General features: G+C 34.1%; 1 protein-coding gene and 1 long non-coding RNA gene across 2 annotated transcripts in view; one reads left to right on the top strand and one right to left on the bottom strand.

Moving 5' to 3' along the window:
• Positions 1-3,145, top strand: part of adora3a.1 (adenosine A3 receptor a.1) — an 8,466-nt gene extending 5,321 nt beyond the window's left edge. Inside the window, exon 2 of the mRNA XM_016533486.1 lies at positions 2,461-3,145. Coding sequence (XP_016388972.1) covers positions 2,461-3,145 — 685 coding nt within the window. The remainder of the gene's footprint in view (positions 1-2,460) is intronic.
• A 4,607-nt stretch (positions 3,146-7,752) lies between these two features.
• Positions 7,753-13,371, bottom strand: part of LOC107724534 (uncharacterized) — a 7,766-nt gene continuing 2,147 nt past the window's right edge. Inside the window, exons 2-3 of the long non-coding RNA XR_001638033.1 lie at positions 12,625-12,796; positions 7,753-8,076 (exon numbers count right to left, since the gene is read on the bottom strand). This is a non-coding gene — a long non-coding RNA (uncharacterized LOC107724534). The remainder of the gene's footprint in view (positions 8,077-12,624; positions 12,797-13,371) is intronic.

Raw genomic sequence — 13,371 nt, 5'->3', positions numbered from 1 at the left:
AAATTCTCCAAAACTGTTCGCCAAGCTTGCGATTAAATTTCATATTTGAAATCACCAGTGAATGACAATAGCTGTCTCATAAATGTTGTTTCTTTTGCTCAAATAACATTAGAATAAGCTTATTGGCTCTTTAAAAAAAAGAGATTGGCTCTTTTATTTAGGAGGAGGGGCTTCCTTTGATAGAGTAGCCATATTGAGCATTGCATTTCTCCCCATTCAAAACTATACGAGTGGCACGTCTTGGGTATTCTATTGTCTTTGTCCCAGTATAGATCATAAACCCGCGCTCTCCATTTAATGGGACGTCAGACAAGAGAAAATAATTCAATTACACTTCAAATAATTTTTTCCCAAAGATGGCTTTTGTCATTTTATGTAGTTTTTATCACGCTGATGTAAGTTCAAGTGTTCGTTTTTTAAATAAGTTAGGATTTAGTTAGTTATGTGATGCTATAAAAACGGTAGTGTGACATCGTGATTGACAGCTGAGATTGACGGCTTCTCTGAGCGAACTGAGGCGCCAACAGACTTTTTGGAATTTTCAGGAGGAGATTGGAGTTGTATTTATCTTCATTTTAACAAGCCCCTTGTACAGCTATCAGCAGGCAAAAATTGGAGCGGTCAGGTGGGGTGTCCTTGCGATCGACTCTGCGGGAGTGTGGGCGGGACACGGCTCCACTTCACTCGCTACTGCGCAAACTCAGGTCCCGAATCAGCACAAGATGTCAGCGCCCTATTGGGAAACTAGCGGCTTCACTTTTCTTCAGTGGAAGAGAGTGAATGTGTGTCGTCTGTCTTTTTTTACAGTATATGGTTTTTACGAGTCAGCAGTGAAGACTTTTATGTTGAAAGAGACAGTGAAACGCGGTTGTAAACAAGGAAGTCATTTTTACTTTCAACAACACATTAAGACGCAGCCAACAAATGTACTGAGCAGCGCTGTCATTGGAAATCACTCTTAACAGATGAAAGGATAGTACGACAAAGATATTTCCTCAGCGTACATTCAAACTAATGTTTTATTGTGAATATGAGATTGAGCTGAAGAATGAATGCTGTGTCAGATGCAGGTAATCACACTCGCTGAGTCAATCTCTCTCTAATAATACCCTACTACACATGCAACACTGCTTTTAATCAGTGGTGTATAAAGTACCTGAAAGCCATACTCAAGTAAAAGTACAGATATCCTACCAGAAAATTACTTTGGTAGAAGTTGAAGTCACCGTTTAGAATATTACTTGAGTAAAAGTCTTAAAGTATGTGATATTTATTGTACTTAAGTACGAAAAGTATTTTATAAATCTTAAACGTACTTAAGTATTGAAAGTAAAAGTACAAGTAAATGCATAATGGAAAAGAAGCAAATAAATAATATATCAAATGTTCATACACAGCTTGGGTAGCAAGGTTGTGTTCAGTTTTAACTCTTTCTTCCATTTTGCATTTTTGGGTAAGAATAAGAAGCACTTCATCCGGTACTTAGTGTCTTTCATTCCAACATAAGAAAACATTTATGGAATCTGCATCTGAAATAGAATTTAGATTTATTTACACAGTTTAATGTAGGCCTATTTCAGAGGGGACATGGATGCATTTAACCTGCCATTACAGATGCATAAATAGGCCTAATGTTTTGTTTTTAACATAAAACGTTGAATACTGATATTTGAAATAACGTTCCTTCGTTACTAGTTCTAAAGTGACGTTTTGGAATTAGTAACTGAGGCTTGGGCTCAGCTGTTAAACTGTCAACTTTAGATTTGAATCCGTGTCGGAATGAAGTAGTTCTGCACAAAAGAGGGTTTTTAAAGACACTCCGTTTTTGTTTCTTATGTATTTACATACTCGTGCCGTCAAACTGTTGTAGAAATGGCCTGCGGCTGGATCACAGCTGTGCCGATATACAGCCATATCTCACGGCTATTCCTGTGATATTGCTCATTTATGTTATGTTATGTTGTTATATTATATTATATTATATTTTGTTGGAGAGGTGACACATTCAAAAAATTGAAACAACATTGGAGATATGGAATTTTCTTCATTTAAACCTGGAAAGGGAAAGTTTTAGAATTTTGAAACATTTTTTAAAAATTATGTGAAATTAAGAAGAAATATTATTTAAGATTCTCTGCTATCTTTAGATCAAATAATCAAATAAATGATTAAATAAAGCAGTTTGATCATGTCAATTCCATTGTGCAGATTGTCTTGCTTTGAAGCTAAAGACTTTTTATACAATTTCTTTGCTTGTAATGAAAAATATTTAAATACATTTTTAAATGGTATATTATTAGTATAATATATTTATAGAAATATTTTAAATTATTTATTATAATATGAAATAGAAGCATTTTCAGATCCTAATGCAAAATGACATTTGCAACATTCAGCGCAATGTTAGTTTTTAAGAAATATTGGGCAAAATTGATTTTGATGCTCTTCTTTGCTCTACAGGTACAAGTCTACAGTCACTAAGAAGCGCTCATGGTTCCTCGCCGCTATGTGCTGGATTCTGGCATCTGTTCTGGGCTTCTTACCCATGTTTGGATGGTACAACAATGACGCACTGACACGTTACAACTCCACCTCCATAGACTGTCAGTTCATTGTTGTCATTCCCATTACATACCTGATCCACTTCATCTTTGAGGGCTGTTTTCTTCCTCCATTGGCAGTCATGATCGCTTTGTATTGCTATATCTTTTTAAAAATTAGAAGTGGAAGAGCAGGTATGTCAGCTGAAACCAGTACATATAAACAAAAGGAGCACAAACTGGCTACCTCTCTGGTTTTAGTCTTGGCTCTTTTTATTGTTTGCTGGCTGCCGTTACACACGATACAATCCATCACATACTATAACCAGAGTATACATGTACCGCCCATTGCTTTGTACTTTGGCATTCTCCTCTCTCATGCCAACTCGATGGTAAACCCTGTAGTGTACGCCTTCAAAATCCCTAAGATAAAGCGGGAGTACGGGAAGATTTGGAGGAGGGTAATTGGTCAACAGCAGCAGGCAGATACAAACAGCAGCAGGACTCCTGCTAGTAATACCACTGATAACCATGATGGACGAGTTCATGTGAAAATCAGTCCACAGGGGGGAGCCAATGACATGACTGACTCCATAGTACAATAAATACTGTGTATATTTATTATGTATATATAAATAAACACACATGCATGTATATATTTAAGAAAAATGTTACGTTTGTATATTAAATATATTTTATATAATATAAATTATATAAATATACACATGTAAATACTTGTATATATTTACAAAATAAATACTGTATGTGTGTGTATTTATATAATAAATTTACACAGTACACACATATTACAATAAAAACTTATTTTGGATGTGATTAATCTTTTGACAGCACTAAAATATACACACACACACACACACACACACACATATATATATAATATATATATATATATGTGTGTGTGTATATTTAACATCACTTTTTTTCAGACTAAACCTAACCTTTCTAATCTTACTTCAGGTTGCAGTTACACTGTTCTGCCAGTAGGGCGCCTCAAAACACCACAGTCAAAGTCTGAGAGTAACTGTAGTTAACAAAGTCCCTTTCAAGTATATATCTATAGTCTTTGGTACTTAACTGAGTAACTGTATGAGGTGTCTGGCTGAATGTGTATAATACTGCACATGTATGTGTAGTTTAGTGCACAATAATATGTCTGTACAATATTACAAATACGAACCTGCAGTGATGTACAAAACAAGTTGTTTAAAATAATAATAAAAAAGCTTCATTATGAAGTACATATATGAGATGTTATTTGTGACTTTCATAATGTCTAAGCAATGTTCATAATATTCTTTTTAGAATAAGTCACTGAAAGAGTCACCCTTTATTTAAAGGTGACATATTGTGCCCCTTTTTACAATATGTAATATAAGTCTCTGGTGTCCCCAGAATGTGTCTGTGAAGTTTCAGCTCAAAATACTCCACAGATCATTTATTATATCAATTTGAAAATGCCTATTTTGAGTGGAAGCAGAAACAAGCTGTTTTTCGGGCCTGTGTCTTTAAATGCAAATGAGCTGCTGCTCCCCGCCCCCTTTTCCAGAATAGAGCTGCGCCATTACAGCTCGAACCTGCTAAAATCATCCGTTTTGGTTCTGATTATCATGTTTACAAAAAGATTCGGTTATGTCTGTGAAGGTAAACAGCTGGGAAATAAATCGCTTGTTTATTTTAGATCTGTGTGGCACCAGCAATATACAGTAAATAAATCAATAAATCCACTGCTCTCTTGTCTCCTCTGAGGCTGGGACTCTAACTAGTGTTCTGTGCTCATCTGTGCAGCCAAAGACAGAACAGTTAGCATGTTTTGCTCAAACCTTCGCCATGGCATTAGAGCTGGTACATGTCTGTCGCTTGCGAGATCAAAATGACGGCGCCTTGACACTGTTGCCAACTCTTGCGAAACAAATAAGCAACCGCAGCTTCAAAAACAAGCCCAATATTTTTTGATCATTTATTATCATCAATATTATTTATTATCAATTATTTATTACCAATAAATGAGCCCGCAACATATTAAACTGAACACTTAGGTACAGGTACACTTAAAACCTGGAAAAGTCAGATTTTCATGATATGTCACCTTTAAATTTAACATTTACATTTAATCATTTAGCAGACACTTTTAACCAAATCGAGAAAAAAAAGAGAACAAAAGAAGCAATCAAACCAACAAGGGCAGTAATATGTAAGTGCTGTGACAAGTCCCAGTGTAACGTGGTACATGTAAATAAATAATAAATAAAATAAAAAACAAGTAGATAGAATAGAAAAGAATAGACAACACTAGTGTTAGAAGATCCTTTTTTTTAATAAATAAATAAAAAGAAAACAATAGAAATAGAATAGAGAGTGCTAGTTTTAGAGGGTCAAGGTATATACAGTATATATATATATATATATATATAAATCAAAGACAATAATTTTAATGTGCTTCATCAGGATGACCAAAACTGCATTGCCGATACGATAACACATTCTGAATTTTAAAATAAAAATGAATCATATTAACAAATAAAATAGCAGTATTGCAAAATAAAATATAGTAGCAAAATAAAATTTAAAAAATGAAAGTAACAGTGCAGAATAAACTAAGAATGATAACAATAACAACTATAATAACAACAGTATGATACTTTACTAATACTACTTTTTTATTGACCAATTTTACTTTTAACATTTACAAGTAGACCGGTTAAAGATACTCCAGTCACTCTGTCTCAACATCTACTCTACTCTCGTTCATTGTGTCTCTCAAGGAAGGCAATAGACTGTATAGTTATCACCTGAATAGGATGAGATCCTTCCCACAAACTATACAACCTACTACCTCAGCTTGTGGAGACACACAGATCTGCAGGTTCACAGGAGCACAGCTTCAGAATGGAGAAGATATAGGCTATAAATGAGGACAACTGAAGTAGCTTAAAACATCATTTAAAGTGTTTCACGCAGTTTCTTCAGTAGACAGCTGGTTAATCTGCCTCCGTAAGAAAGACAGTAGATTGTATAGTTATCTCAAAGGGAGGTTTTATACTCCACAACTATTCAATCTACTACCTCAGCTTTAGGGACAGAAACAAACATGCCGTGGATGTCGTTTCTTCACCGAATCTGCACAGGGATGATAATGAAAAATTTTAATTATTTAAAATTACATTAAAAGGCTTGCTTTATTTATTTATTTATTTTAATTTATCTAAAAACTTACATTTATTGATCTAAAAATTATTATTTATTTAAAAATTATTTAGTCATAAACCCTCCCATAGACAGCAAGGTAACTACCACGTTCAAGGTCCAGAAAAGTACCAAGATGATCGACAAAGTAGTCCGTGACAAATGGGCAAAACCTAGGATAGTGGCACATTTTAAAAATGTAAAATTACAACTAACTAGTATTTGGGGTGAAAGTAATTCGTTTTATAATATGCATTAAAGCAGTATTACACTTATTGTTTTTATGCTTAAACCCTTTTTCGTCTTTGACCCATATACATATTCATATATTAACAATAAATATACCATTTATATATTGTCTTTTTACTTGATTAAAATCAATAAAAAATATCATTAATCATAGATTTTAAAATAAAGCACTGGCTCCATCTCCCCATTTCTTGTCGTTCACAATGACTTTCAAAGTGCAGAAGGCAATTCTATTTCAGTATTTCCTTCTTTGTGTCTTCCTGATTTTCTTTTAAAAGATTAGCGACATAATCAACAAGTACAAGTCGGCTGTAGCAGCGTGCTAATTTGTTCAACCTGAAGGAGAACTCCTGGCATGAAGCAGAGGTGAGCCGCACGAGGAAATAGTGCCGGTTTTCTCTTTGCACTCTTCACATGCCTGTGGTGTTGCATGCCGTTTAATTGCCTGAAGTAAATCGCTGCATTTGAACGCAGCTTTCCCAGCTGTCCGCTTTTAAATAACGCTACATGTTGTCTGCTAGCAAAGCATGAAAGGGAGGGAAAAGGACCAAACAAAATGGCCGCCTTCCTGCCATCTTAAACGAGTGTGCAGTTACAAGTCAAGAACGTGTGTGAAGATGAAACTGGCTTGTAGGCTACTTATTTGTAGAAAGGTGAATGATTGCACAGTAACTGTAAGTATACTGTAAATATATATTGCTAAAATCGAAACCTTTATAACCCTAACAAAATGATTGTGACAGTAATACCATGGTACTGTTAGATTTCTATATTCTGGTAAGCACTGTAAGGTAATTCAAAGAAAAACAATTACATTTATTTGTATGATTTCATTACGATTATGGTCAAACCGTGGTACTTTCTAGAGACTTTTTATAGTCAAACCGTGATACTTTTTAAGGATCTAAATCATGACTAAAAATAGGATAAAAAAATTATTATTAATAATAATAATTATATAATGTGTATGTTTTTCCTGCTTACTGTTTTTCTTAAAACCGTAATAAATTTTTTCGGGATTCTTTGATGAACAGAAAGTTCAAAGGAACCACATTTTTAAAAAAAATATATAAATCTTTCATAACATTTTAAATGTCATTACTGTCACTTTTGATCAATTTAATGCATCTTTGGTGAATTAAAATATATATATATATATGTTCTTTTACAAATCAGCATATTAGAATGATTTCTAAAGGATCGTGTGACACTGAAGACTGGAGTAATGCTGCTGAAAATTCAGCTTTGATCACTGGAATAAATTACAATTTAAAATATATTTAGATAGAAAACTGTTATTGTAAATTGTAATAATATTACACATATTTAAATGTATTTCTGAACAAATAAATGCAGCCTTGGTGAGCATAAGAGACTTTAAAAATCTCATAATTGCATATATCATGTATAAAATTGTGAAATTAATTATGGCGAGACACTGCAGGTGAATAGGGTAAAAAAAATAACCAAGGGTTCCCAAACTTCTGAAGGGGGTAATTTTAATAATTTCAGCTTTTTTTTTTGTCTTGTGGACTATATGTAAATATCATAAACAAAATATCTTACTCAGGACACAGCACTAAATAAAAAATAACATGCATTTTGTATGATCTCTCTTTTGTTAAAATTATTCACTTCACATTTTCACAGATTCTGCAAGAGGTTCCCAAACTTTCACATGCCACTGTGTATATATATATATATATATATATATATATATATACACAGAATATATATGAAATAGAAATGTTTGCATTGTTATAATACACAGATGATGGCGTCCCAGCATGATGGAGCTGTGGTGGCAGACGGGGGTCACCCGGGGGGGACCAAAAGAATGGACTGCCATGGCAAAGGGGCGGGACGGCGGCACCGTGTCTTTGCATAAATTAGCATGTGAACCGAGGAACTGAAAGACACTGGGGCAGGACATTAACATTCTGAATTCCTCTTTGGCCTAATTAATGGCAGTGATTGAAATGTTTTGGCCTGGCAGTTGGCCGAGACAGCGGGGACCCGGTGGAGAGTCTCATAATTGAGATGTTGGATCAGTTAAAGGGCTGAGAAATCAAGAAGTGATACACTGCAAAAATAGATTTTCTTACTTAGAATTTTTGTCGTGTTTTCCAACATAAATATCTAAACATTCTTACAACAAATCAAAATACATTTCATTTTGAAGCAAAGTGACTTAAGATATTAAGTCTTGTTTTCTGAAAAAATCGAAATAATGTGCATTTATGTTTAACCCTCTGGGCCTCTTCAGTCAGAACTGACAGAAAAAAATTACGTCTTGAATTTTGTATAATTTTTGCAACCCAGTCTCATAAAAATACGCGTCTTGCAAAAATGTGCCCCCATGTACGTATTTGCCATGAGACTGGGTTGAATTTTTGGCTTCATGGGAATGGGGTGACACTTGGTGACTTTTGTCGCATTAGCTATGTGACATAAATATCTAAATATTCTTTCAATAAATCAAAATACATTTTATTTAGAAGCAAAATGACTTGAGATATTAAGTCATGTTTTCTGAAAAAATCGAAATAATGTGCATTTATGTTTAACCCTCTGGGCCTCTTCAGTCAGAACTGACAGAAAAAAATTACATCTTGAAGTTTGTATAATTTTTTGCTTCATGGGAATGTGATGACACTTGGTGACTTTTGTCATTGCATTAGCTGTGAACACAAAAAAAATCATGGATATAATTTAAAGGTCAAAAACATGAAAAAGTAACACTCAGTATCTTATAAATATTGCATAGTATCATAAAATCCCCTCAAAATTCTAAATAACATTCAAAAAAAAGGTATTTCGCGTCTTGCAAAAATGTGCCCCCATGTACGTATTTGCCATGAGACTGGGTTGAATTTTTGGCTTCATGGGAATGGGGTGACACTTGGTGACTTTTGTCGCATTAGCTATGTGACATAAATATCTAAATATTCTTTCAATAAATCAAAATACATTTTATTTAGAAGCAAAATGACTTGAGATATTAACTCATGTTTTCTGAAAAAATCGAAATAATGTGCATTTATGTTTAACCCTCTGGGCCTCTTCAGTCAGAACTGACAGAAAAAAATTACGTCTTGAAGTTTGTATAATTTTTTGCTTCATGGGAATGGAATGACACTTGGTGACTTTTGTCATTGCATTAGCTGTGAACACAAAAAAAATCATGGATATAATTTAAAGGTCAAAAAAATGAAAAAGTAACACTCAGTATCTTATAAATATTGCATAGTATCATAAAATCCCCTCAAAATTCTAAATAACATTCAAAAAAAAGATTTCTGAACAAAAATGTTATACATTGATTTTCCTGGAAAAACTTTTGACTGCAAAGGTACCAAGTGTGACCCAAAAATGAAGAGGCCCAGAGGGTTAAAACATGAAAAATATCTGCCAGTGGGGTCAGAAAAATAAACCTAATTCAAAGGGGAAACCAGATTTTTTTTTTCTGACCTCATTAGCAGATTTTTCTTTCTTAGTTTTCAGAAAACAAGTCCTACTAATATCATATAATGTTGCTTAGCTGTGAACACAAAAAAAATCATGGATATAATTTAAAGGTCAAAAAAATGAAAAAGTAACACTCAGTATCTTATAAATATTGCATAGTATCATAAAATCCCCTCAAAATTCTAAATAACATTCAAAAAAAAGATTTCTGAACAAAAATGTTATACATTGATTTTCCTGGAAAAACTTTTGACTGCAAAGGTCCCAAGTGTGCCCCAAAAATGAAGAGGCCCAGAGGGTTAAAACATGAAAAATATCTGCCAGTGGGGTCAGAAAAATAAACCTAATTCAAAGGGGAAACCAGTTTTTTTTTTCTGACCTCATTAGCAGATTTTTCTTTCTTAGTTTTCAGAAAACAAGTCCTGCTAATATCATATAATGTTGCATCTCATGTAAATATATCTTGATTTAAAAATGTTTCGATATTTGGACTGGAAAACAAGACACAATTGGTTTTTACAGTGTGCATTTGAAATGTTTTATAGGCTGCACATCTGTGTAAAAAAGAGCATGTGTGCCATATAAATAGTGATAATAATTTGTGTTGATTGCAATAGAGTCTGATGTAAGCATGTTGCTAAACTAACTTGCTATGTTAATACTCACAAATATTGGGTGAAATTAATTTTTAGTCCGATTTTAGATTTTACTTTTCAGTATTTAATCAAATGTATGTTTCTAATCATTATTTCCCTCTCTCTGTCTTCCAGCTTGTTGCAGTGCATTCTGGGATTGCCTTACCCAGCAGGAAGTACGCCAGATTCTGGCCAAAACAAGGTACTTTATGAAGCGCCGTAATTCAGTTTTTTTGGCGTGTGCTTATGATGCATAAAATTTCGTCTAGTTAGGCAGCTCACTACGTTTGCTGTGTTGGTCCTATGGCTTCGTTTGACATTTTTCTTGGATCTCAAAAGGACTATTTGTTATTCCATCACAGTATATGGTCCACGTCTCACTGAAGTCCATGGATCATTACACAAAGTAATGGCTATGTCAACATGAGGCTAAATCTTTATGTCTTGTGAGAGATAATATATGCAAAGCTCTACATAAACAGTATAAGGCATTATAACTTGAACTCTCTCCTTCACCAGAGAGCAGATTCACATATGTATAACTCAATCATATTTGCGATTCAAACAGCATTTTGTATAACATATTTGGCAATGAGATACTTGTGATAAGATGGTGACAAACTAGAACAAGTTTGTCAGCGGAAGTGGTTTAGTTTCTCTAACCTCAATCTTGCGGTTAAACGCAAAGGTATTCGTTTTTTATTTCACCTCTGCTGTCAGTATTTCCTCATGTGTTTACATCTACTAAATGTATTTTATTTGAACTTTCATTTAGCTGTGGAGTGCAAACAGAACAGAGTTTTGTGCACAACATGCAAGTTATTTCCTTCAGATTTTTTTCCACATCTTTTTTTATATAAACGGCAAAAAAAAAAAAAGCTATAGAAACAGTTTTTCGATCAGAAATTGCTATTAAATTTGTATATATATATATATTTTGTTTTTGTTTTTGTTTTTTTTGGTTAATGCGCACTGATGCATCACAAACCATAAGACCAGGAATGTGTATTTAGAAAGTAAATTGGGTCAAATTAGATTTCTCTTTCAAACTTATGCAACCTAATATGCCTATTTAGCACCAAAAGGCTCTTTTATGCAAATCTGGTGCTATTTTATCTAGAAAAGCAATAAGTACTGCACTTACAGCATTGTGAGCTAAGGAACATTTTCGGCATATTTGCATGTTAATTGTCAGTAAATGTAATTAAATGCATTGTGATCATTATGAAAGTGAGTAAATATAGTCCTACCTGCTCATTAAAAGCGAGATGACACTTCACTTCCCGCATCTGAATTAGTAGAACTGTTATCTGCACCATTGTCTACTTATGCAGTGTGTTTAAACCCACGGTTGTGCAGCCGTGCAAATCCAGAGGCCTTTTGAACACGCTTATCATTTGCAGCATATTTTTGTGCCTTTCTGTGCATATTTTTCTTCAGATATTTTATAAAAGATGCATTATTGCTCTTTAAATGTCATGTAAATGTAATTAAATGCATCGTGACCATTAGTAAAGTCAGTAAAAAATAGTCCTACCTGCTCATTAGAAGTGGGATGACACTTCACTTCCCACATCTGAATTAGTCAAATTGTCCATTTATGCAATGTGTTTTAACCCACGGTGGTGCAGTGGTGCAAATCCAGAGGCCCTTATTACATGCTTATCATTTGCAGCGACCCCTAACAATCTGCAGAACTTCAGCTCTACGCCCTGGATGCAAAAATAGCAATTCTAAACAGGAAGTGCCTGTTGACCTTGTTTGTGTATGCGTTCAGTGTAAGTTCAGCACTTATCACGATAGCTGTATCGCAAACAGATGCAGCTTGCAACATTCGGCAGTGCGGTTGCAAAAATAGCGCTTTTTCTATATGATTTGTTGAATTAAAAAATATTATTGGAGTACGTCATACAAGAAAATATTGTGTCACTCTTATTTTGTATTTAATTCAGTGTTTGAAACTGTTGAGTGAAAACTGTTTCTACACCAATTTTTTTCAGTGTAGCTCAAACACAAAAAAAAGTTTTTTTTTTGTCATTGCCTTTGTTGACACTTGTTAATTAGGCCTGTAATAAAACACTGAAACTAACACTAAAAATGTAAGTAATTTCTGCACTGGAGTTGCAAAAATAATTATTGCTTCCAAATAGGTTTCCTCGAACACTGCCTGCAATGTTTTATTTGCTCATAAAAACAGTTAGTCCCGCCCACAAACTCACACCATTGGTCGAGAAGGTCAGGATTCTCAAGTAAACGTTTTGATAGCTCAAAACAAAGCCTAAGAGTTATTTTCCAGGGAAATAGCTTACTTATAGTTGTCACATTGAGCAAAGACAGAAGAAAGTATTTTAACATTGAAAATACAGCTTTGAATTAAGATTTTTGCATGCAGCATGTGCAAGTAAGAAGCCATGTGCTTTCGAAAGCTCATAACTTGATCTGTTAACTCTTTCTTTTCGATACCTGTGAGACAAATGTGATCTGAACTGCTACAAAATGAGACCTCGAATCACATTAGCGACAAATACCTGCTCTGGTGAGTGTCAGGCAGCCGTAATTACAGCTGGATGTCCCAGGGTTCGGCTGTTATCCACAAGGCTCTTTTTCTTCATAATGTGATGCTGTTTCTGGTGTTATTGCTTCAGAATTGCAGGTGATTACCAAAATATTTTTCCCGATAAAGGGTCTGTGACTTTGTTCCTGGTTACCACAAAGACACAGAGAGAAAGAGGGAGAGAGGGAGGGAGCACAAAAATAGCAGGAAGTAGAGAGGGCAGGCCAGAAAAAAAAATCATCAAGTAACGTGACAAGTTCATCTGAGGATAGTGAGGGAGGGGAGGAGGAAGTGTTTTCATTTTTTTCCTCTGTCACTCCTCCCACCACCTTACTGCTGTTTTTCGTACTCTGTTTTCTCTTTGTACAGTATTCAGGGCAGTTTTCATTTACAATAGTTTCGACGTCTCTAAAAGAATTACGATTCTTTGTTGACTGTGTTAATGAACTAACCAAGAGTAGTTAGGCAAACAAAACGTGAGGTGCTTTGGAATGGAAATGCAATGTATAATCAAAATGGCATAAATAATCTCCAAATGTGTTTTTAGTTCAATCGTAGATGAAAGAAAGACATATCAAGTGTGTTTTAATATTATTTGTATTATTATTATTTTTTTACACCTGTTAGTGAATATTTACAGTGACCAAAAGTCTGAAAAATTCAGAAAAACAAACAAACAAACAAACAAATATATATATATATATATATATATATATATATG

The sequence above is a fragment of the Sinocyclocheilus rhinocerous genome, unplaced genomic scaffold (genome assembly GCF_001515625.1).
Source record: "Sinocyclocheilus rhinocerous isolate Xijiao unplaced genomic scaffold, SAMN03320098_v1.1 scaffold1206, whole genome shotgun sequence".
NCBI lineage: Eukaryota > Metazoa > Chordata > Actinopteri > Cypriniformes > Cyprinidae > Sinocyclocheilus > Sinocyclocheilus rhinocerous.
Note: the sequence above shows the minus strand (reverse complement) of the source record. Positions and strands in the feature narration are given on the sequence as shown.